The 27,610-nt window shown below is 36.6% G+C and overlaps 1 protein-coding gene across 1 annotated transcript in view; it reads right to left on the bottom strand.

Moving 5' to 3' along the window:
• The window catches only part of MEE12 (maternal effect embryo arrest 12), a 63,106-nt gene that overhangs the window by 10,334 nt on the left and 25,162 nt on the right, over positions 1-27,610 (bottom strand). The window contains exon 3 of the mRNA XM_089789241.1: positions 16,399-16,529. Coding sequence (XP_089645367.1) covers positions 16,399-16,529 — 131 coding nt within the window. The remainder of the gene's footprint in view (positions 1-16,398; positions 16,530-27,610) is intronic.

The raw sequence follows: 27,610 nt of genomic DNA, 5'->3' as shown, positions 1-27,610 counted from the left end.
GGGTATATTGACAAACTCTGCTATAAAAATTATTTCATGCTCCTTGCGGGATGTTCACACACATCATGAAATACATTTTTTAACAACCATTCTTGAAGTGCCGATTACAAATGCCATCAAAGGAAGACTTTAAGATAAGCATATTATATTGAGAAGCCTGCATATGAGTCGGCGGCAAGTCCCAACAATCATAAGGGAAGTGTTTGGACACGAGCATGAGTCTATAACAAAAAGGACTTTAATGTTAGTTGTCTCCACATGCAACTACTTCAAGAAAACAACCAACGATCATTCTATGAGGTCTGAGTTGTCTCATGGTGACCAGCATGTGCATGGCAATCATTCCAAATAAAGATAGTCTAGACAAAACCGTTATATGCCAGAAGTGGTGCCTCTACTGCAATACATATTTTATCCATAAGTATTCTGCAAACACTTTGAGCAATCAATCATTTGCTAAAGCAAGGTCACGATTTCCCACTAATCTTATCACAGAATTCTCACTTTTCAAAATGCTTCCACTGGGATAATCCGCCAAATGAGTTGCCATTATCCGAGGATGGTTCAGGGAGTGAAAAGGAACTACCCTTTGATCGAACACCAACTATAGTATTACATTGAAGCAACCCTCCAATAAAATGGCCTAACCACACACCTGACCTTCACCATAATACACTCAGCGACAACATATCCTTTTGTGAAAGGTAAGCACGGCAAAGCATCAGCTAGATGATGGAAATATGGTTTCGGTCTTTTGCATGGGGCCATTATATAGTAAAAATGCAGTTAGGGTCAAGTTTGGTCACCTCTAAGATAGTTGAATCAAGATAATATCAGCATTTCATGATGCATTTCAGGTATTTTAATAACACAAGGGTTTTCATCATTGAAGAAGAGATATTTCGGGTTTGTTACAAAACAATGATGAAAACCAAATTAGATTGTAGGGGTAGAAAGAGGTGAGATGTTTTACAACTGTAAAGAATGAAGATTCAAGTGGACACTTGTCACTTCCAGATCAAATCTAAGATTTCATTCTTCTCCTATATCTCTCTCTCTTTCTGATTCATTGTAAGGGTTCCAATTTTGGAAAAAATTTCTCATTGTTGTGATACCATGTGTGTTCCAATCTTGAGTTTTCTCATATTTGTGAGACTAGGGTTCCAGTTTTGATGTGTTTTCATCACTGTGATACCACATTATTCAGCATATTTCTCTTATATGAACAGCAGTAGTGAAGATAATATAGCTAGTTTTGATCTATTTAGTGGTTTTGTGAGTTGTTTTACATGCATCTGAATGTATAGTTTCAAAGAAATGAATACAAATGAGCAGGAATCTCTTAGTTTCATTCTAATTCTCGCCTCCTATCTCTGTAATCTACAATCTTATGTGGTTTAGGGACAAAGAACTAAGACCCATTTACATCCCCTTAAGGTTGTATGTCTAATATATTTTGTTGTTGGAACAAAGGGCCAAGTAAATGCTTGATGTATTTGACAGGGTTGCTGGTTACTTTGAGAAGGATACTTCATGAGAATGAGATCTTTATGAGCACCAATATCTGATTCACAAGGTGATAGGATAGATCTGATATCTTGGTGTATGGAATATGTCACTAGTATCATAGATCGTATGTGTTTAATTTATAAAATTGCCCAATAGATAAAGCACTGATCAGCTATAGGATCAACTTGTTCTTACTGCTGCATATTTGGGGATTTGCTAAAATCAACATCATTAATCAAATATCTTTCCCTTTACTGTTGAAGAATTGAAATGTGATACCTTCACTTAGCTTAGCAATTTTTTTGGCCATGTTATTAGCTATTCCATGTTCGAGAGATCTCTACATAAGTGTTAGAAGATTAAGGTTTTATCTGCTTCGTTTAGATTCAGTCTATGCTTTTGCCAACTAGTACCATATGAAGAATCTAATAGGTCCACCCGCCTAAGTTTTGCAGAGCCTAAAGTAGAAGAAGGGACTAGCTTTATAGTTGGCCCAATGTCTGAAAGGGTATTTTGAAAATGGGAAGTAGCTGCCCCTAGATGTATCTTGTTCTCATCGGGGTAATTTGAAACTGCGATGTTTCAAAACACCAACAGACAACTAAAGCTTTTGGCATAACGAAAACGATGATTCCACAAGTGGTATCAGAGCGCTAGGTTACGAGTTCAAATCCCTTAGGTCATGCTGAGTGGGGAATTATTGGGAAATTGATGCCTCCATCCCCTCTAGGTGAAGGTACCATCCAACATAGACTAATGGATTTGTGACATGTGTTTAATTGCTTCCTATGGATCCTTGTCTCTAGCTGTTGTGACGTTCATTCACAGCTCGAGCTCTTGGTGTAACGACAACAGTGATTCCAACACTTTGGACGTGAATTCTCAAACTAAACATTTATCAAATTGTTATACAACAATAACACTTTGATAGTAAATCAGATTCAGAGTTTGACATAATTCACCATGTGTTTCAATGGCTCAAAGTGTAACAATAGAATAAAAGGAATCAGTCCTCACAAACCCTTGCAGAAACCCTTCATCAACTTCACAATGTAATGAAAATCAATAGGCAAGAATGAATTATTTTTCTCCATTAAGTCTCCTTACTAATGCAACTTGGCTTCTTCCTCACATTTTTCATTAAAGAGCCTTCACCAATACACCTTTCAATTAAAAGCTCCCATTTAATAATTTTATAATAATTTTGTCACTAAAATAATAATAACTCCCAAAATGCTTATCCTTAAAATATTTCGTTTGAAACCGGAGTCACACCTATTATTTCCCCATGTGACCAAATGCACTTTCCTAAAATAGAAGGGGTCTCTCTCAATCAACACAAGACTTTCCATAATTATTAGGTGCATGAAACAAAGCCCAAGAAAAGTCCAATCTAAGTCAGATGAAGACCAAACTCAAAAATACTGAATTGCAAAGAAAACAAAACCCTCCCATAGCCAAGCCTCTGCCTCAAGGGATCAATCAGCTTACAATGATCAAGATAATAGGCTAATCCCTAAAACTCTAATGCTAGCAAAAATGGGTCCATTACATACCAAGCTCTAGGGGTTTATTTGAGGCCATAGAGAGCTTTCTTCTATCGACAAACATTAGAAGTACTATCATGAATAATAAGCCCTTTAGACTGCTCTAGGTATACTTCCTCTTCTATGAAACCATTTAGAAATGCAGTCTTTACATCTATCTAGTGTATTTTCCATCATTTTGAGGCAGCGATAGCAATTATGGTCCTATTGAAGTGAACTAAGCAATTGGGGCAAATGTTTCTCCGTAATCAATTCCTACCTTTTGGAAGAAACCTCTGGCAACAAATCTAGCTTTGTGTTTTTCAATACTTCCATCTACTACAATGTTTGATTTTAAATAGTTGTAAGGATGAGATGATTGATTTTCCTTTAGGCCTAAGCACAATATTCCAAACATCATTCAAATGGATTGATTCTCTCCAATCATGGCGTCCTTCCAAACTCGATGTTTTATAGCTTCCTCAACATTTGGAGGCTCAAACTTGATGAGTTCACTCATAAGAGCGACATAATTTGAATAACCTCTTGGTTTCTTGCTTTCTATAAATATGTCCATAGGTGCAGCATAGTTTTTTGCTTCTTCAATTATTTTCCTTGCCTAGAGTGGTCTTTATCTATTATTAGCAAATTCAAGAGGTTCAGGTGTAGAATTCATAGGTTCATTATTTTCTACAAGTATCTCCTAAAATTTGGTGCCAGGATCCTCTTCCATGTCATAGAGGAGACTCATTATCTATCTCATTAATATTTTTAGAAATTTTAATTGCGATGTCTTCTTCAAAAGTTACATCTTTGTTGAGTTCAATTATTTTCTAACTAGAAGCATATATCTTGTAGGCTTTGGATGACTCGCTATATCCAACAAATATTCCTTTATTTCCTGATGGTTCTAGTTTGGACCTTTTCTCCTTGGGAATGCAAATGTATACTTCATTTGACTCTAAGTTTTAGGAAATAAATCCAAGTTTTCCTCGAGTAGTCATCAACAAAAGTAACATAGTAAAATAATCCTCCTAAGGGTACTATCACTCGTCCACATTAATAAGTGTGAACAAGTTCAAGTACATTTTTAGATTTGTGCTCACTACAATGAAAAGTCCCTTTAGAATTCTTACCTAATGCACAACCCTTGCATATTCCATCATGTCTAGGGTTTGATTTGGATAGTCCTGTAACAAGTTTTTCTATGGAAGGTAGGGCACAAAAGTGAAGATGTCCTAACCTTCTATGCCATATCTCATTTGTAGTGGAAATATCATGGGTTAAGGCTTGATGTGAAACATTGCAAAGTTTGTATAAGGATCCATCACGAACTCCTATTATATATGCATTCTTGATGTTTTAGTTCTTAAACCAAGTAAAAACTTTTTCATCTAAGAAGGTGATTCAATTTCCTTTGTCTTCAAGGGTTGAGATGCATAGTAGATTTTTTTTGATGCTTGGTACAAATAGCACCCTACTTAGTCGTAAAGAAACTCAGGAATTTAATAGAAATGTGCAGGTCCTAATTCCTTTCATAGGATGGGTGGAGTTATCTCCAATAGTGATTTCTTAATTTGAATTCTCTTCAAGACTATCCAATTGCTCTTTGAATTCGGTTAGATGACGGGATGCTCCACTGTCAATGACCCAAGTATTTATGTTGGTCATTAATTTGCTTGATAATACTGAAAAGAACCATTCTTTCTATATCCTTGACTTTTGCTAGTAAGGCTTGATTCTTGAGTCTTTTCGGGCACATTCTCTCTATATCCTTGACTTTTGCTACTGTGTCTTGAGTCTTGAGTCTTTCTGGGCATTTTATGTGAGATGTCCATACTTGTCATATCTATAGCATTGTACCTTAGACATATCCTTCTTTCTTTTGAATGAATGTTTGTTGTTGTCTTTTCCCCTTTTTCATTTAAAATTTATTTTCTTCCCTTTCTTGTGTGAATTTGTATTCAATACTGTTGATGCGAGTTTTGAATCACTACATAACATATTAGCAATTGAATATCTAATATGGAGTATCAAACATACAATTCCCCTCTTGAAAAGTTATTGCTCATAGGATATGAGAATTACTCCAATATTCCTTACTCTTGTGGACACTCGCTTAGTTTTATCGATGTGATTTGTTGGTAATCACGTAGGCAGCCTTACGCTATTCATTCAAGGATGACTTGGGTTTTTGGTGAGATGGTGATGATTTTGTATGAGTGTCGAGTGATGTTGATGGTGACAATGATGGTGGAGGATGTAGCGCCAAATAATGTTGATTGCGCGAGGAGGCAATAATGGTTCTAATGACTTCTACCTTCCTCACTTTCTTAGAGTGAAATTCGACTACTCAACTACTCGCTATTCTACTTCTACCCCTTCAACTACTCACTATTCTACTCCTACTCCTATGAATGGAAAGGTTAGCAAATGGATGGGGATCGAATCTAATGAAAGCTAACCAACGGCTCCACCTCCATAGATGCAGTGATTCAAAGGAAAAGAGAACTAGTTTACCACACAAGGCTCCCTAACCAGCAGCTAAGATGGTAGTGGCCTAGTTGTAGATCCCTATCAAACATTCACTAACATCACCATACAATTAGCCATCTACTTCTACTCTAACAATATGAAATGAAATCCTACTTTAACTTGAGAGATGAGAAGAACCATGCAATACACCAAAATGATCATGTATATCCACCATGCAAGCCACAACAATGAATAGAGAACAATTTTGATAGTATTTTGGCAACAATTCTCTAACATAACTCTCTCACAAATGAGAGCAAAATGGCCTTATATAGAGGCCAAAGTTACAACCGACAGTAGAGATAAAGAGGTAAAACCGAGGATCTAGATTGAACCGTAGAAACCCTAATTAAGGTTGCCACCCCATCGGCCAATGAGAAGAGGCCACCTCGTCAATGGACCAATGAAAAAAGTGGAAAAGTAGCAACCAATGAAAAGGCACCAAAATGGTGGCCAATCAAGATTAGACACTTATCCTACCCTAGAAGAAAGAGAAATTGACACTTGGGCTTACATTAAATGATCTTCTAATACAAATATCCCTTTTTCTTTTGTTCTTTTAGCTAAGGCAATGAACCTAGCTAGCCTTTCATTGACTTCCTCCATGGGAGGACAAGGTGTATGCTTTATCTTGAGCTCAGAGGATTTCATCATGCTGCTTGCTACCTGTAGTGCCTTCTCATGATCCTTCTCATATTCTTTTGCAAATCCAATAAAGGCATTGAGGGAGGAAAGGGTGTTCAGATGTTTCTTCTTGATAGCAACCTTTCCTAACTCATCCAATCTTGATCCAAGTCTTGTCTCATTGATATCCTCTTCTCTGATATCTTCAAAATCAAGTGCCACCCCAACGTCGCTCATCATGGTTGAAATGGAAGTGTCAATGCTTGGGATGTGATGTGCAACTGTCTTCTATATCTCTTCTTTGCCAAGGGGGATTGTCTTTCCTTTAGTCTGTCCTTTACCTGTATCATGTTTATTGTACCGACATTAGTATCAGTTATTCACCTCATTTTCGAGAAAAAGTTGTTTTGGGCATCATATCCTCTTTGTCTTTCTTAGTGTTTGTTCCCTTAGGATTCTTGCTTGCACTAATATCCTCCATCTCATCGCCCTATTACCGGATGGTAAAGTGGTGGACAATGAATGCAAGAAGAACCAAGAGAGATAATATCTAGACAAGAACGAAAGAAGGAAATCAGCTTAAGGACCTCTTTCAACTCTAAATGATTTAAAGTTACCTCTACCAATAGCCGGAGGGGGATTGTCCTTCCTCTAATCTGTACTTTACTTGTATCATGTTTATTGTACCGACATTGGTATCAGTTATTTGCCTCATTTTTGAGAAGAAAGTTGGTTTGGGCATCATATCCTCTTTGTCTTTCTTAGTGTTTGTTCCCTTAGGATTCTTGCTTGCACTAACATCCTCCATCTCGTCACCCTACTACAGGATGGTAAAGTGGTGGACAATGAATGCAAGAAGAACCAAGGGAGACAATATCTAGACAAGAATGAAAGAAGGAAATCAGCTTAAGGACTCCTTTCCACTCTAAATGATTTAAAGTTACCTCTACCAATAGCCGGATCTTTCTTTTGGAATTTAGGATCAGACTTTGAGAATTTCAAATCCCTTGCAAATCTTGAGGCCTTAGTTGGAAAAATCAGAATTTAGTCCTCTTGAAATTGCCCATGCATGTGCCAAAAAAATCTGACTTTATCACTTGTTTTCTTCACCAACAAAATCGTTCAATCTCTAGGAGAAAATCGCAGCCCCTCTTGAAAATCAGAATTTTGTCTTCCACAAATTTCGGCTCCCACAAAATTTGCCAAGCAAGAAGAGTGCAGATCTGCTCTTGCAAAAAAAATCATCCAAGGAAAATACCAATCTGCGCTTGCAAAAATTGTCCAAGGAAAAAGAAATCTGCCCTTGGAAAAATCGTCCAAGGAAGAAGAAATCTGCCCTGAGCCAAAAATCACCTAAGCACCAAAGAGGAGTGAGGAATGAGGAAATAAGAGAAAAGAGTTTCTTCTTATACCCAACTTGCTCATCCTCCCTCGCTGGCCGACTGGGACCCTAGGAGATAAAATAAATTAATTAGAACACAAAACATGGCCCCCAATTAAATGCTTAGCCCAAAATTAACTTTGCCAAGATGAAATTTATTTTTTTAAATTGCCAATTGAACCAAAATTGCAAAAAAAAAGTAAACAATGCCTTGGAGATGCTAAATGTTTCCATTTAATGATGATTTAGTAATTAATACGTCATTAAAATCGGATTTTGGCTAGCCAAAAGCCATTTTTTCAATATTAAATTACCAATTTCATTAAAGGCTTAAAAATTTTCAAAGCAACTTAAATTTTTTGACAAAAATAAAATCATTTCTAGAGTCTAAAATCGATTTTGCAATTTGATTTCATCATCACAAAATTAATTTTCTCACCAAAGAAAAATTCAAGATTTTCCAAAAAAACTTTAAATCTAACAAAATTTCATTTTTGAAAATTACTCAAGTTCACACAATTATATCCAAATTTTCAAAAAAAATCATCTAAGTACAAAATTTACAATTTTATCCTGCCAAGAGTGGTTCTTTGAAATTTGTCCGGCCTAAAGATGAAATTGGTCATTCTGAAAAATCAAGTTGAAAGCAGGTGAGAATGAAGCTAACCCTCTTCCTTCTGGCTTGAAGGTATCCAAGACGTAAAATTTTCCAAATCGAAATTTTTTGGACAAGGTCAAAAAATTTGCTAAGGCGGTCCAAAAAAAAGGGGGTCCCCAAAAATTTTGGGGCGATGGTGTGAAAACTTCACAACAAATACTTGAGTCTCTCTGCCAGTATTATTTATTCTGATACCTCTAGTGATTAGTCGTGATTCTTCTTGAATATAGTTAGTTTTTAATCAATTGAATTTTGGAAGTTTAGATTAGACACTTATTTCTCGTATGAATGATTCTCAGGGTATGAGAAGTTCGTTGAGACTCTCATGTGTCCTGTCTTAAGAAATATATAGCCAATGTTGGGCATACCATTGACTAGAAATTCTTGCAAGTGCAAGATCCAAGGGTGGTCGTAATAGAACCACTCAGAACACTCAAGGTGCGTAAGCTACACTTATTGGAATATAACTCAGTCCAAGGTCCAGTAGACCAATATGCTCAGGAAAATTCTACTTGGGAAGATTATGATGAAATCTTCCAAAAATTTCCCTGTCTTTTTTGAGAATATGAACTTTGGAATGATACTATTATATTGTGTTCTAAATTGAGAATTCTAAGACATTGTGGCAGCTCTTATGTTACTTGTTATTATTGTTATTTTTATATACTTATTTGTAATTGTTCATCGAGGACAATGAAACAAAAGGGGGAGGGTATGTTAAATTCCATATTTTATTATAATTTAAAAATGTTCTTAATATAAATTATAGCCATTGGAATTTCATGTGAATCGGAAATGGTTGGTTAAATTGGTTATCTGTTATAATTTCATGTGAATTGGAAATGGTTGGTTAAATTGGTTATTATTTGCATTGGAATTTATTGGGAATGTACTTTCACTACGTTATTTTCTTTTGTAGGTGCACGACAAAGAGGGAAAGCATTGACAAAGGGGGATTAGGGCAAGAACACTAAGCTACCACCGAATTTATCAGGTGTTCATCCAAAGTTCAAACCACTTTGGCCAGGGAAAAACAAACTAGGGTAGACTAACAAGCTTCTACTCCGAACTAACTAGCTCATCAAATTTAAAAATATATATATACATATTTATATAAATAATAAATGAAATAAAATTATTACCTTTAAATTGGAATCTGGATGTTTTGCATTATCTGATGTCGGATGTATTATATTATATAGGTAATACCCATAGTATTAATGTATATTTGGCGTATGAAATATATATATATATACAATTTTTTTTTAATATAGCATGTATATATATAGCCAAAATAATATGTACAAGTATACATAAATAGTATAAGTATTATTTATATAATAGTATGGGTGAAAATTTAACTTCCATATCAAATAAAATCTTAACTCATGAAAAGTCCATCGACCTCTTATAATTCTTTTATTATTAAGGCCTTTCATATTTCTTCCAACATTGCATGTTCCTTTGGCCAAGATTGTAACTTATAGCTACATTCCTCGACCACCCTTTTCTTTCATGCAAATCATAACTCCATTTTTGCTCATTTATTTCCCATGTTGGCCGAAGGAAAAGGGGATATCATTCTCCTCAAGTCACAAAGTTTCCTTCCTCTGCAAGAGCATCCTTCTTTATTACCAGTTGTAGATTAGTTGAAGCTATCTGTCATTATAATTATCAGTTGCAGTTGTTTATTGTCCAGACCTCAATTCACTCTTTATAGCAACCATAGATGATGTAATCAGTGATTAGCAACTAATCACCGAGTTTTTCAATCAGGCAAGTAAATAATGGAAAAAATCACAACTTGGCTAGGATTAAAACTCACCGATTTTTCAAGTTTTCCGACAAATTAATCGTCGAGTTTTTAGCAACAACTTGACCACATGAACAAACCGCCTGCAAGCTATTGGAGGCAGATTTGAGTGAATTTTAAGAGGATTCCAACCAATTTTAGAAGAGAAAATCTCTTTCCCAGCTAGATTTGTTGAGATTGTTTTTATACTTTTAAAAAATGTTCTATTGTTTTTTTGTTCCATGTAAATGAATTCAAATAATTTGAAAGCATTTCAACTCTATGTTTGAATCATTTGAAAGCATTTCAACTCTATGATTGCCATTTATTTTTTAATCTATTGCTATCTTTTTGAAGAATATGTTTTAAACAAACCCTAGCAGTCTATGTAGTTAACGTTTAATGTTGACTGAAGTCTAAAAAAAATCAAACTAATTTACCTAGTTTCTATTTCTAAGTTATAACTTTGTATAATTATTTTTCTATAAATTTTAATTTGTATTTTAAATTTATGTGTAGGGCAATAGTTAAGCATTAAATAAGCATGGCAAATTCACAGGAAGAGTGGCCACAAATACATGTCCATATGGATATATAGGCACTCGACCTAGAAATGCAAGAGATAAGGCATGGCAGTATTGCTATGAAGCTCCAAATGATGTTGGGAAGGTTATATGCATTTAATGTGAAGAAAGTATTTTTGGAGGCATAAACTACTTCAAATACCACCTTGCAGGCATAAAGAAACATGATTCAACTTTGTCGCAAGGTAACTGAAGAAGAAAAAATATTCATTAATGCCCTACTTGCAGCAAGGAGAGGGGAAAATTAGCTATGAGGGCAGCCATAGCTGAATCTGAAGGAACTCCTAAAAATGTTCAAGAAGAAGAAGAAGCACTCGAGAACATAGCGGGATCTCTTCGGGGCCCACGGATCTGCAAACAAAAGTGCCTCTTTTGTCAGTTCTACTCCCTCTTCTACATTGCCTAGTTCTTCATCACCATCGGCATTAGGGATAGGGAGCTATTTTGTGTCAAGGAACACAGCTAGATCACAAACATCATTAAAAAGCACTGGATGGAACAAGAAGGTGCATGAGCAAACTAATATTGCATGTGCTAACTTTCGATTTTTCAACAATCTCTCATTGTATGTGGTTGATAGTCCCTACTGGCTGAATTTGGTGAACGTAATTACAATATCGGCCAAAGGGTACAAGCTGCCTTCTTGCAAGGATTTTAGTAGAAGGTTAGTATTTTACTATTTGGTAACTGTAAATAATTGAAATCCACTTGAGTTCATTTTTATATTTTAGATTTTAATTGTTATTTTCCTATTTATTACCAACACTTGATTTCACTTTAATTTTGTAGGTTGCTTGACAATGCGGTTGATAGGGCAAGAGTATTGGTGGAAGACCAAAAGATAGAGCGGAAGAAATATGGCTACACCATTTTATCTGATGGGTGGATAGATGAAAGTAGAACCATTATTAATTTCTTGATTGCTTGCAAAGATGATGTGGTGTTTTGGAAATTTGTTGATGCCTCCAATAAAGTGAAAAATGCACACACATTGGCTTTGATCTTGGAGAATGTTGTCATGGAGGTGATAATAAAGAATGTGGTACAAATCATTACAAATAATGCGGCAGCAGGTAAATTTAATTTTATTTGTTCAATATGAAACATGAATCTAATTCTATAGTATTATTCAATTTAAATTTTATGTAAGTGTGAAAAATTTGCAACTAATTATTGTTTTTTTACTAATATTTTAGGAAGAATCCTCCAAGAGAGGCACCCCCCACTTTTTTGGTCACTTTGTGCAGCACGTCCTTGACCTTCTTTTGGAGGACATAAGAAAACTTGATTGGGTGAGTCCAGTTGTGGAAGATGCAAGGCAAGTCGCCAAGTTTATCTATAATCACACATGAGTTCTCAATTTGATAAGATGGATCATTAAAGACAAAGATTTGATGAGACACGTTATCACAAGGTTTGCAATGGTGATCTTGACGTTGCAAAGTATTATTGACACAATATTGCCTCTGAAACAAATGTTTGTGTGTCCTAATTGGGTTACTTCACCTTACACAAAGAAGCTTCAAGGAGAGTTTGCTACACGAATAGTTTTTGATGATAGTTTTTTTGAAAAGGCTACTAAGATTGTGAAGGTAACTTCGAGAATCAATAAATTAATTTTTTAGTTGATTCAAGTTTCATTATTAATTTGTACATCGCTATGTTAGTAACTAATTTGTAGTTTTCAAATTCAAATGTAGATGTCTATGCCCCTGGTTAGAGCCCTGCGCATATGTGATGGGCAGCAATCCCCAACAGGATGTCTTTATGAGGTCATGGGTAAGACCAAAGAGGTTGTTAGAAATTACTATCATGCAAACAGACTCAGATTTGACCCCATTTGGGAAATAATTGATAGGTGAAACAATATGCTCCACCAACCCATTCATGCAGCAAGATACTTCCTCAACCCCCATTTCAGGTATTATGATTCTCTTTGAGATTTTACTAAGACTTCATTTTACTTTTTTTTTAAGGTTGTGTACTAAGACTTGATTTCATTTCCTATTTTTTTAGGGTTGACGATTCCTATTCAAATCCTAATGGAGAGGTCTCTCTAGATACATTGAGAGGATGATATCCGATGAAGCAGAGAGAGACCTTATTGTGACCGAACAACAAGTTTATGTAGAACCATGGGGTAATTTGTTCATCCGATGAAGCGGAGAGAGACCTTGTTTTGACCGAACAACAAGTCTACGTGGAATCAAGGGGTAATTTGTTCTCCTCTATGCTAGCAAAGAGAGCAAGAGGCACTTATGCCCTAGCTAAACCGTAAAAGTTTCAAGTTAATCTTTAAAACTTTTGCAAATCGGTGAGTTATGTTTTCTGATTTGCTTTATAACTTATTATAATTTTTTTTGCAGATGGTTGGTGGGCAACTTGGGTTGCAATACCCCCAATTCAAAGATTTTTTCTCTCAGAGTCTTGTGCCAACCTTATAGTGCATCTCATTGTGATCGCAATTGGAGCTTATTTGAGTCCATCCACACAAAGAAAATAAACAAATTGACTCAAAAACGACTCAATGACCTTGTTTATGTGCACTATAATCTTATGTTGTGCATAAAAAGGGCACAGAGTTCAATAGTACCTGGTCCACTTGACCTGGATGAGATAGATCCTTATTCTAATTGGACGGCAAAGGAGCCAAGTCCATTGTTTTCGGTTAATGAGATCGCTGATTTGGAGAGGCAAGCCATTGGGGGGAGGCTAGAACAGATTTTCATTTCAAAATGGATGACATTAAGGACGAGGATGATGAGGATTCAAAGGAGGCATTGCTAGTGCCACATATAGGAGGAGATACATCCACTTCCAGGACACAGAGCGAGTTAGTAGGGATGCCAAGCAGGGAGGCACAGCCGCGGACTTCACAGTCACGCCCACTCCCAATGTGAGGCACCTCTTCGAGGCATAGACCCCCTCTCTTTTCTGCTAGTAGAGCTGGGAAGAGGAAGATGTGATTGTATTGATGTATTTAGTATTTACTTCTAGTTTGACAGAAACTATTTACTATTTTGCCTCTTGCCATCAGCATTCCACATGAAAATGTGATTTTATATGCACTATGCATTTATATATATCTAAACTTTGCTTGTTTCTTTTGTGTTCTCTTTAATTAAATCATTACATGCATATTCTCATTGAATTTTGCAAAATAAATGTATTTTTAATTAAATTTGAGCTTCTTTCTAGGTTCCCAAGTTCATCCCGAGTTGCTTTGGAAAACTGGCCAATTTTTTCCCAACTAAACTTTTTGACACTTGCCGAGTGAGAGATTTCCAACTATGATATCAACCGTATCTGCAATTGTGAATAGTGGTAGCTCATTCAAATTTCATGCCATACTCAACTAGCACCCCAAAAACTATGATTCCAATTAAGAAGATCCATTGAAGTTCATTGATCATTGAGCAAGTTGAGCTAGAAGAGCAAGTGAACTACAAATTAGAAGCTCCAAATTCAGGTTGTAATTGCCTTAAGATTGTATATTTTATTGTCATAATAGAAGTCATTAGATCATCATTCATAGCATGCATACAAAAGTTTTAGTCGGATCATTGATTGCAGTATGATAAGACTGTTTGAGCCATATTTGAACTATCTTACCATCTGTGCCAAGAGCACTCATAGATTGTTTATTGCCTCTATCACATAATGTTTTCTAAAACTTATTTATATGTGTCAAGAAGAATTGGTTGAGAATGTCATTTATACTTCCAAACTATAGTGACATTAATACTATGTCCTTGCGATTTATGGAAGATTGTCCATCGCTGAAAGAATCTGGCCACACAGAAATCATAATCTTTCTTTCTTTCTTTTTTGACTTATGGGTGCAGAAAGAAATTGAATATTATATAATGCAAGTTGTCAAATCACACCAAAGAACATCAAGGATAGCCAAGAATGGCTGAGCTAAGTGGTGTAGTTCATACGAATTGGATAGACTATCTATAATGCAACAGAACTAGGAAAAATTATATGAATCATTGGAAAATAGAAAATCCAGTCAGTTCATAGTGGGAATTGGATATTAATTAAGTCTGTCAAGTCAAGCGGTGGGTGATCGGGCACATAGTGTCCTTTGGAAATCCCGGGCTAGGGTAGCTTTAGTGGCAAGTAATGTTGCAATGATCAGCAGAGGTCAAGACAACTCATAGTCAGATGGATAGTCTATTGGGAAGTACCCACAGTCTAGCCGGCTATGTAGTTGATAGCTCAAACACTAGGTTGCTTAGGTGGCAAAACAAGATGGTGTACACATACCTTATCCCGTGTAGGGTAGGGTCATTCTCAGTAGAAAAAAAGAGGGCAAAACAAGATGGTGTACACATACCAAATGCCCAGACTTGCACAAAACAAACCAGTTCCTACTCTTGATGTGGTGCAATCTAAACCTTGTTAGTATTCCATTATTTTCTTTCAATCGCATCTTTATCTCAGCTTCAGCATCAGCTTTATATTCTATGCAGTTACTTTCCTGTTCATATGAAATGGTAGTTAAGATTTTGCAGTTAGCTATTATTTTACTTTTCATGTGTAATGTAGATAGATAGATAATCTATTCTATGAAATCACTCTTTCTAATTAATCAAAAAGATAGTTTAAATCGTTCAGTTTTTAGTTTAAATTATTTCATGAGAATGCAGTTATGATTCAACAGTTAATCAGTTATTTTTTAACAGTAACAGATTTCCACAATCCATTTGTAAAGTGCTAAGTTTTCTGGATTTGATTGTGTTTGTTTATTTCATCAACGTTTCGGATCACACTACATGATCCATCATCAGGATAAAAAATTGCAGGATAGTTATTTTTTGTTAGTTCCTTTTCATGTGAAAGGTAGTTTGTTCCGTTCTATTCGGTAAAAAGAAAGAATATTTTAAGGTTATTAGTCCTTTAAATTTTTTAGTTGTTACAGCCATCTCCTTCTAAAGGCCTCCAAACATCTAGAAATTTACAACGGGCTAACATAAATAATTGTTGTCATTTTATTAATTTGGGTCCCATTTTTATTAATAAATTAAAGGCCCCTTTATTATTTTATTTTATTTCTGGAACCAATTAATTAATTGAATTATTACATTAAAATTGGGGACATCGCATAAAGAGACATGCTACACAACACCACAATTGCTTATAAACTGGCAACCAATTAGTTCTTGTCAAAATGCATCTCCTAAATTGTATTGCCAAACCACTTTTTCCATGTTCAGTCTTATTTTGGTTTATATAGTATAAACAACTTTTGATTCCTTCCAATATGCAATTTAACCCATTCAAAAATAGCAACATGGGAACGCGATATTAATTCCTTCAGCAGATTAAAAAGATAAAAGGAAGTAGAAAATCCAGAGCTGATATACAAAACTAGGGACAGTTTGCCTGATGGAAAAAAACAGGTATAAATGGACAACAGACATATTTCAGATACACACAGACCTACAATACTTAGCACATGCTAACCTAAGTGACAAAGGACGTAGAAACAATAAATTGAGGAATACAAAAACATATTGCAAACCCAAAAAGAAAATTTGATGACTGGAATGATGCTGCATTCATATGTAAAAAACACAATAAATTAATCAAATCAAAGGCAGTTATAACTGTCTTTGTTCTTGACCCTTCCACTAAACCCGAATGAAGTATAATGCAACTTAGAATAGTTTAATAGTTCCTCAGGCCGGCTTGCCCTTTAAAAGAAAGAAAAGATGGACTACTAAATTATTTAGGCCAAAAAAAAGAGATGCTTAATATAGCTGTTGAAGAAATGTACTCGCCTCCTCCCCCAGTTTCTCATAATGTTGCCAGAAATGTTTATAAAGGAGCTCCTCATCATATGTCATCTTTGCACCAGCAAAAATCACATCTTTACAGTATTTCAAATATGTTGGTAAATCCTTTGCATAATCTGCCATAAAAAATAGTGAGAGTTCAGTAATGTGTCTACTTCAAAAAAATTTATGCTCTAGATTACAGACATCAAGATTAATTCTTAACAATATGTCCGCTCAAGGAAAAAAAATGATACTCTACACTACAGACATCAAGTCATTACGTGTCTGTGATGTCATTTAATGCCAAGATAAACAATAACTAATACAATTAACACAGCTGACACTGTCAGAGCATCTGAAAGAAGCTTAAGCAAACAGTTAAAAAGAATAGTTGAGGCAGAAAAAATTCAAAATCTGTGACTAAGAAATTGATCTAAGAACCAAACAATATGGGATAGGCCAAATCAAATACCTTTGAGTCCATTATGTGAAGGCAAGGCAAAAATAAAACTAAGGATGATTTGCACAAAATGGCTTGTATGAATGACTTAAAAGAGTATTAGCATTCCAAACATCTAAAGCGATGTGGAAAGTAAAGAGCACAAAGAAATGTAATAAATAAAATGAAGACAACCATAAGTATACAAAGAAGCCACCCATACAATATTAATATGGCAATCAAACATACACTGAAGACAACCATAAGTATATAAAGAAGCCAAGCATACACTATTAATATGGTAATCAAACATAGACTACTAACTCGAATGAGCTATGCCCAGAAATGCATGAAAGACTGAAAAAAATCTAATAAGAAATAAAGTAAATAAAATGTATAATACACAGGAACAAGCAATCATAGGACCTAAGAGATGAGGCAAAGCTTATTCGGGCATATAATGTAGATCAGTGAAAGGCAAAACACCAACGGTTGAGAAATGATGAAGGCAAAGCTGATTTGAGCATAGAGAAAGGCAAAACAGCAATGGTAAAGAAATGATGAAAAACACCAGTCAATTATTGAGGTCAATGATAATGCCTTGGCAGTTAAATTATTTATGGGTAGCAAAACCCTAGAAGCTTGCACCTAAGAAAATGCACCAAAACTAAGTCCTACCTCACTCCTGTCCCACAAATTTGGGGATCAAAAGCAAACTGAAAGATCAAAGATGTGTTGTTGAGTACATAGATTTTTCCCGGTTTTACCACCAGCAACAACAACAATTTTAATCTATTTGGTATATGGGAGAGGGACCAGTGATTGTACAGTGTTAAATTGTTGTATAACGACTTGAGCATAATATAAAGTCTTGCCCGTGTGGTTATACTATGCATTGTAAATAACTAGTTCACTGTAAATCAAAAAACAACCAAATGTTGATCAAGACGGATACTTTTAACACATGAAAACCTATGAATGTTGCAATTATAAAAAATAAGTGAAACAGATAATTTTCTGTTTCAAGCAAAATATCATAACTATCCACTATAAGTGGCATTTATAAAATCAAATGCTCATTTAAATAAGTATTCTTGTCACAGTGAAAAAACAAAACTGTGTACAACTATTGGGGTAGCAATGCAAAAGCCTTAAGAGTATTGCATATTAGTAATTTATCCAATCACAAATATATAAAGTGAGGACATTAAATATTTTGCTTTTTCCATATAATGTAAGGGAATGTAAAAAGGTTTTAGTATTCAACTATTGGTCCATTTATGTTGGATATTGTTGATGTGTGTTTTATGATCACACTAACAGTAGAATAAAATGTTTATCTTATAATTCCATGAATGGTAAGACTGCAAGAAAGACCGCTCGGGTAATATCCAAGGTTCTTTTTAGGTTGGATAAGCTCGATGGTAAATGTGATATGTTGGTATCACGAGGGGCCTTACATAATATTTCTACTTCAAACAATATGAGCTATGAAGGATATCAAATGATATTGCAATGGAAATACTTTTTTTTTGAGTTTTTCATGATATGCAGAAAGTAAATGAGAATAGGGTTTAGGAATTCTATTCTAATCCTAAGAACTTGAAAGATAAATATTGTTACAATGAACTCTACCAAACTTTGCATCACCAAATTCAACAACTACAGAAAGCTGGTGCAATCTTCAATTTTAACTGTGTCTTTTATGATTGTACCAACAGTAGAATAAAATATTGAGATATCCTATTCTCTCTTGATCAAAATCGTGTGTATGCCAACATTGTAAAAGATCACACAATTGACGCCAATGTTATTTTTATGTCAGATCTTGATTGCAGATAAGCTCAATGGTTAATGTGATATATCGGCATCACGAGGGCACTTACATTATATTCTTCAAGTCAACTTCAAAAAAATATTAACTATGTGAGATATCAAAAGATATTGCAACAAAAGTACTTTTTTGGGTTCTCTGTGATATGTAGAAAGTAAACGAGTGTAGGGTCTAGGAATTCTATTCTATTCCTCTTAATAGATGAGCACTGCTCTGGTGGAATCTAGGCCGATTTTGACAACTAGACAAAGTTGGTGCAATCTTCAAGGGTTGTGCAAATAATTTTCGTATCCCAATGAACACCATCAAAATTAACAATATGCATCAAAGACAGAAGTAATGCATTTACAAAATAGCTCAGATCCAACCTTACACTATGCTTAGGAATCACCTAAGTACAAAAGGTATGAGTACCATAACACTATTATCAATCACATTTATATATGTACTTGAAAACAAATCTACTCTAAGTAAGCAAACAAAGAGAACATGCAAGCACTAAAATACATCAAAAAACTACCAAACTTGAATGTGTTAGAGTGAGGTTGCCATTGCACCAAAAGACCAATCTATCAATGCCGATAGAAAAAATGACTGGGAACATTCAGAAGAGAACCTGCAATACAATGGTAGCTTTGTTTACGCATAGGATGACCGATGATGACATGATTACAAATAACTTGAACGGCAAGCACGAAGAGTTCTTTCAATCAAACTCCTCAAGGGATGACTCTAAGAACTTTTCCATATTCTCAAATGTCATGCACACTACTCAAGATTCGATGCTAGAATGGAGAAGAGTTTCAGTATATGTGAAAGAGACGTGACTGTTCTGAAATTCAAACGAGAAGCAACACTCAGTATCAACATAGATGAATTGGAGATAGTGTTGTCTGAATTTCAAACATTTAAGGAACAAAATCAAGCATAGGCTATTTTGGAAGACAAAGCAATTCATCCTTAGTAGGAACCTTTGGCCATTATGGGTTATCCTTGACCACTCTCCCACTAAGTAGATACCCTTCTTTTGATTGGACCACAAGGACACCCTTCACACAGGAGGCGGTTAAGCCCTTGCCATGAATCCCGAGGGGAGAGCTTAACACTTTGCCAACAATCTCCCCTTCAACATTACCCAGGGGTCTGAGGATTGGAACCTATGACCAAGCTCTCATACCACTTGTTGGAGTGGGGTTGTCATTGCACTAGTAGATTGATCTATCAATGCCCAATACAACCACTCAACTTATAGTACACAAGAGGCGATTAAGCCCTTATCGTGAATCCTGAGGGGAGAACGAAACACTTTGCCAACAGAATGACAACTTTATTATCTTGGTAGCTCATAAGCAAAAATCTCCAAATTTTGTCCATTACACATGAGGAGTGAAGCCTATATATAGTTCTCAAATCACAATGAGTAGCCAAGATTGAACAAACTAATGACCCAAATTTTGCCACCCCAACCCTAATTAAGGTTATGACTAGGAGGGAGAAGGGTTTCTCTTGAACCAATCAAAAGAAGGGTGTCCAAATAGTGGGATAGTGGTCAAAGATAACCCAATGGCCAAAGGTTCCCACTTAGCATTAAATGCTTTGTCTTCCAAAATAGCCTATGCTTGATTTTGTTCCTTCAATGCTTGAAATTTGGACAACAATATCTCTAATTCATCTATGTTGACACTTAGTGTTGCTTCTCCTTTAAATTCCAGAATAGTCATGTCTCTTTCACATCTACTGAAATTCTTCTCTACTCTAGCATTGAATCTTGAGCAATGTGCATGATACTTGAGAATATGCAAAAATTCTCAAAGGCATCCCTTGAGGAGTTTGATTGAAATAATTCTTTGTGCTTGCCCTTGAAGTTATTTGCAATCATGTCATCCTCGGTCATCCTATGCGTAAACAAAGCTACCATTGTATTGAAGGTTCTCTTCTGAATGTTCCCAATCATTTTTTTCAACTATGAAGTGTAATGCCCCGCCTGGAGATCCTTGGAAACAAGGATTCAAATCAAGCCAAGATATTTTTTTTTTACAAGTATGAATGCATATGACAACATCATACAGGGATCACAAAGATCGCAACGGAAGACTTCAACACAATGCCGACAACCAACGAATCTCCGAACGCCACTACCAAACTGACACATACAAACAAAGCCAATAATGACAACGCACATGATGAGGGCACAAGAAACAACCACTCATCAACAAAACACCAAGCTGGGGTAAAATGCAGAAACTTGAAATCTGGCTAAGCCTGAAATCCTGAAGCCCTGAAAATTGGCTAAGTCTGGATTTCTTAAGCCCTGAAATTTCTTAGAATCCATAACTTATCTCTGAGACCTCTGAAACCTATCTCAAACGATTTGTCACATATATTAAAATATATCTTAAGTATAAGAAATTACTTAAACGATATATTTTAAACCCCGAAGGACTACAACAAAAACCCAAAAACTGAAATACAAAGAAACCTCCTGAATACAAAATGCAACAACATAGGCTTGAAGAACGCCCAAAAGGGTATCCAGATCAACTATCAAAAAGATTAGAATGTTACAAAAAGTGCCTGATGATGGCACGCGCAGGTTTTAACCAAAGTGCGTGCGACACTTTTTACTAAGGGAGGGCGACACTTCTCCCATAGTGCGTGCGACACTTCTCAAGAAGGCGTGCGATACTGGAAAAGTATCGCGCGACATTTCTCATGAAGCCGTGCGACACTCTTCCAGTGTCGTACGATACTTCTCCAGTAATGCGTGCGATACTTTACAGTATCGTACGACATTCTTTCTATGGGCGTGCGATACTTTATCAATGTCACACAATGCTGAACAAATGTCGCCCATAGAAAACAAAAACACTTCAAGAAACTTGAAAAAGGCCAAACACACAGAAAAAGCTCCACACCGGGGAGTACCGGATCCACATTCCAAGGCGAGAGCACTTGAACAATAATAGAGTAACTGAAAGATAGAATACTACGATCTAACCATCTACCAAACAGAGAAGGGAAAAAGTACACAAAGGAAACATCACATTCAACTGAAAGAAACATCGCAATAACATAGTTAACAATGCAATGAGCAAAATAACCAAGTACGCGGTTCCTCCCAACCGTCAATAGCATCATAAGACCATTGTGGGTCCTAGCCATCCCCCGCACGTAACATCCCAAGCCACCGACCAGATCGTCAGTACTGTCGTAATAGGGATGTCACTACTAAAACATGCAACACTAAAAGCATAAAGAAATCTAACATGCTAGTGATAACGCATAAGATAATCCTACAGTAGATAACATCACCTATCACATGCTAAATAGCAGTAAGCAACAGATATACTACTAAAGCAAATCACATCATCTAATCATATGCTAAACATCATAATAAGGGAATGCACCAAATAAAATAACATCATCTAAACATGATATACAAGCATCCCAATGAAAACATAAATCACAAGAAAGCATACTCCGAAACCCAAAGTACCAAGTGAAGACATCCAGCAACGGTCACACTAGGACAAAAAGTCGTCTCTGTACACCGATCCCTAGCAGTGGTGAAGGTAGCTACGCCTCCCAACCACGTGGCACCCATAGGTCCACACCGCCGTGCTGATGGAGATAATGATCCAACCAAAAATACACAAAAGAACATCCGTGGCTAACACTCACGCCAAACAGTATGATGGTTGCAACCAAGAACCTAAGACAATGCAAGGAGTACAAGTCCTGGTCAGACACTCAAAAGGCTGCTAAGTAGGGGCTGACATCTTGGAGAGTCGCTTGGCATCGAAAAGCCAAAGCTCGGATCGTCTGTCCTCAAACTTAAACGGGTGCTCACACATTCTGTCCTCGAACTTAATCGGGTGCTCACACATTTTACTTATCTTAAATTTTATTAACAATCACACATTTTATTTAGTTATCACTTGCTTAAAACTTCTTATCCTCCGTCAACCTCCGGCGCCATGAACGCCGAGCTGCGAGATAGAAGCCCCCTCCAGATGCTATCCTACCCTACCCATGCTCATCCTACAACAAGTGCCCGTGGGCATGCATACTCCCATCCCAACCCCAATGATCATAACTTCCAGCAAATCCACGGAAGATCGGACCTCGCAAGTCACCCAACAAATGTACGCGCACGTACTCGTGTGTGGCGCACCACCATCACGAAGATCATAACACAAGGACAGGAATGAGAACACAATGCAAAGAAAACACCCAACTGAAAGCAACATGGGAAGGACGAATTCTACACGAATCCCAAAGCCAATAAAATCATACATCATGAAATCACTCAACCAGCCTCAATCCGAGAGTATGGATTCTACACGAATCCCAATGATGTAACAAGACCAAACATCGTGAACTCACTCAACCGGCCTCAATCTGAGAGTATGGATTCTACACGAATCCTATCGTTCACGAAACAAAAGCAAAGGTCCAACAAAAACCATAACAAGTATAAAATCACTCAACCGAACACGTCGGAAGTACGGATGCAACACGCATCCCAATGCAACAAAAGGTGCAATAGTGGTCTAATTGATATCCAAATGGATCATCCAGATCCACGACCCACATTGTGCCAAAAAAACCCAAAAAAACAGGGCGGCATGCAAAACGAGGTAAAAATTCCAAAAATTTGAAAAACTTCAAAATTAAAACCCATTTGGCCTTTGGGTTCAAAAACCCCAAAAATCTAAAAATAAATGGAATCGAACACCGTATGCAAAAACGGCCAGCATAACAGCGTAAAATCCCAAACCCTCATTCCAAAAAAACAGGGAAATGTTCATACCCACCCAACCGGGTAGAACTAGCATACGAAAACGAAGGGGAACACTAGTTCTCAACCTCCAAACAAACGACTACCAAAAACAAAAGCAGAAACGGAGTAGAAACAATAAAACAGGAAAGCCCTACCTCACAGCCAAAAGGGCAAAACAGGAATCTGAACCATAAAATAAATATCCCGCAGAAGTAGCTGAAAATCGCGGCAATCCAAAGTTTCCCCGAGCTGGATCCAACGAGCTCAACCTCGCAACGATCCCATGCCCGTAGCTCCCACAACGAACAAAACAGTAAATCCTCATGAAGAGGACTTTGGGTTTTACTCTCCAACTTTCCAATTTGAAAGTGCGAAGTGAGGAATTAAATTCCTCCTTGGATACCTATTCGCTTTTCGAGTGAATAATCGATTAGGGCATTTAACCAGCCAATCTAGTTAAATCCCGAATCGACCCAAACAAAAACAGGCTATTCCTATAAATAGGAATTCATCTATGGCAAAGCTGCCAGAAATTAAAATAAATCAATTAAAAAGCCCGAAAACCCAAAAACACATAAATCTCCTTAAACAACTTTCGCGACAATGTGAACCTCTAAATGCACAAACACGCTTACTGATCTAATCACATAATGCAATGAGTTCGGAATTAATAATCACCGAAAGGTTTAATTTAAACATTTAATAAAGGATACGTCGACCATACAAGGACGACATTGGTAAAATATGAAAGGCTGAATCACTAACTCCATGTGTCACTGCCAGGGATATAATCTTGCACACTAAACAACACGATCAAGTGCAATTGCATATAATAACATAGTCGAAGCAATAAATGCATTAAGTCACCTAATTTAACCATTTATTTAATTATATTAAAATACTCTATTTACATCACTCACGTTCGCAAAAAGCATAGCAACGCAGGAATGAAGTAAATAACCATAGCATTAACTCCATCACATAACAAAATCAGAGGTATGTCCAAATACCAGATAACCAGATATCATCATATAACACACTGTCATCTCAAAATGGCATCATCATGCAATATGATTAACTGAACAGCATAGTAGTCTAATATCTATGATATTGAACTCAAAGAGTAACATCTGACCCTCGGGTCCTCTCAACTGTAAACATAACATGAGTAACAAATATCTCTCTAATCAAAAATATAACAAGGTAAATGCCCACAACAAATAACCAAATAATCCCACATGAACAATCCATTCTAATTACTTAAGCATTTAATAAGGCACTTAAAACACATAAGCAAACATAGTCATAAACATGACTAACCACTGCTACGGGAACCTAGTCCAGTGTAGCATGGTAAAAAGTACACAGTGCAATCTTTGCACACATCTCAAGGTAATCACGGAACAAACTCATGATACCACATCGATCTTGATAACCACTAGCACAAACCTCAGTGAACCAAAAATCACATCATAATCTCAAAGATCGATCAAAAGCATAATCAAAGCAACTGATACAGAAACATAAATCCAAACACCTCAACGGTGTAGACCACTCAGAGTCACAATCATGATCCCATCACAACAAAAGATCATCAAGGTTGCATCCATTAGGACGACTTACAAAAGTCAAATGGGAGAGGCACTACATCATCCCCCCCAAAGACTAGGCTTACTCCTGCAAGCCTGCAATCCAAGAATAGAAACCTAAACACACAAGAACCAAAATCAGAAGCGAGCAATAGGAATGACTCAAAAACTCTCTACAAGTCAAACCCAAATCACTCCAACATTCTCAACCCATCACGTTAACCCCCAAATAGGTTAACCACGAGAGAATGGGTGTCACACAGACACAAGTTCCTCCAACAAGGAACCTTCTATGCGCTAGAAAAAAAAAACTATCTAGCCATAGAGTCAACAATACAAGGTAAGGAACAAGCCACTCTACCTTGTCAACAAGTGCCCAACCACGACATGCACCAACCCCATGACCACAAAACCAGGTCAAAACACGACACACTTCCAACAAGAGTTGGAATCATGGGGAATAACCATCCCAAATTCCCAAGAATACTATCATGTCACACATGATCATTCTGGAATCCACGTAAACTCACCCTTAGAACAAAGAGGATGAAAGTTTACCAACAAAAGGACACACTCCAAAGGACTACTCACCACCAAGCGTAGGAGCACAACACCTCACCAAGGCACAAAAGCTCAACTACCACTAGAAACTAGGGTAACATAACCCAACTAGACAAGATATCACCTTCTCACAAGGTTCAAAGACTTTCGTTAGTGAACACAATCATGAAAAGTCTGCATACCAACTCACGAGATGGTAACATGTGTCCAACGATACCATGTCCCTCTAGCACCATGCTAGGAAAACTACACCTAATCTACCGCTAAACTCAATCTCTAGCCTCAAGTCAATAGTTAAAGAGAAAACTTGACTGAGACAATCCACAAGAAGATATAAGCTTAGGCAGAAGGATACTATAGAGTATTAGGACTGAGAGGGAGTCAGTCTCAACCTCTGCACAAAATCAGTCCAAGATGCATTAGGGAACTCACATTTCCCCCAACCATCAACATACTCACAAGAGAACACTAACTGAGCCAGTGGCATAACCACACTAGCCTACTCTGCCAAGAGAGAAAGAATACGGAGATGTGCCCAAGACAACATCCAAAAAGGAGAATCTAGACTCATCAAGGAACTAAGTCACTCCCAAACAACACGGCAACATCAACCCTGAGCAAGGAACGCTCACAAACCACACTACACCTCACAAGGGCAATTCAGTGCAATAGGAAACACAAAAAACCCAAGCACGAACTCCATCAGGTACCTAGTAGATTATGAAGACAAGATACTCTTCCATTATGAATAACATGAAGAGTTAAACTTGTTAGTGTAGTTTTTTATTTTTCCTATTTTGCTAGGTTTTTCCTACACTTTTAATAATCTCGCTTAGGTTAATAAAGCATGTCTTATTAGGTGAATGGTTGTGAGGTGTCACCTTCCTACATGTGAGCATCAATTAGCTATCTTGGGAAGATACTTTGCTATCTTTAGTCCGATAGATGGTTACTCCTTATTGGTTGGTGTTGCCACCTCCTCCCTCTTCCTAGCCTATATAAGCATGCTACCTGGCTTGTATTTGTATCTCTTATTTTTGCATCCTCTTAATGCTATTTTGCTTCCAGCATTTGCATTACTCTCTTGGAGACTAACTCTATGATGCTATTTTGATTTTGTATCATTTGCATTCATAGTTTAGATATTTACTCTTTGCACTAGTTTTCTGGGTTATTAATCTTTTCAGATTCTAACATGGTATCAGAGTTTTTCTATGTGCAAGAGTAGATTTTAGTTTCTTTATTTGAGAAATTCGGGGGGGGGGGCAAATAAACTTTATTGTAGTTTTTTGAAAAACGAAGTATGCTCTTCTCTTGCATCTTTGGATGATCCTGAGAATCAGAAAAGTTTTGACAAAAACAGTTTTTCTCTGGGGTTTCAATCTCAAATCTGACAACCAACTTGCATATTTGGAGTTTTCAATCAATTTTGCAGGTTCCAGCATGCCATTGATGGACTTAAGAAGCTAATCTAGCATTTGCATGTCATATTTTGGTTGTTGGGGTCATTTTTTGATTTTTGGAGTTTGTTTTTAGTGTTAAAGGCGTCTGATTTACACTACAGCAACATCTTCTGTACATCAGCAAGAAAAACGCTTTCTGGGTTTTGTTCGCAGCCCCGAAAAACCATCTGGGTATCTTTTAGATTTTGCATGCAAGCTGTATATTTTTCAGAATCGAGCATGCAAAGCTACAGCCATACCCCTCTCCGTTGACAGTCACAGATTTGAATGCAGTTTTCAAATGTCTCGTTCTTGCTCATACAGACTCCGATTTTGATGATTCTTGTTATGAACTTGGCTATTTTTTTGTGCTCTATCCACTAGTGGAGTTGTTTTTTGATTTTCATGCATGAATTCTTCAGAAATTGCAGATTCTCAGCCGTGACTGTGCACAGTTCTCGTTTTGGAAACTTCGGAGGATTATAACTTTCTCATACGACCTCGTATCGAGGCGATTCTTTTTTTGAAAGTGCATGATTTTTCGAGTAGATTGCAGTGGTGCTATTT

The sequence above is a fragment of the Cupressus sempervirens genome, chromosome 6 (genome assembly GCF_028749045.1).
Source record: "Cupressus sempervirens isolate cs-2001-9-10 chromosome 6, ASM2874904v1, whole genome shotgun sequence".
NCBI lineage: Eukaryota > Viridiplantae > Streptophyta > Pinopsida > Cupressales > Cupressaceae > Cupressus > Cupressus sempervirens.
The sequence above is the reverse complement of the archived record's forward strand: the minus strand, read 5'-3'. Positions and strand labels throughout refer to the sequence as shown.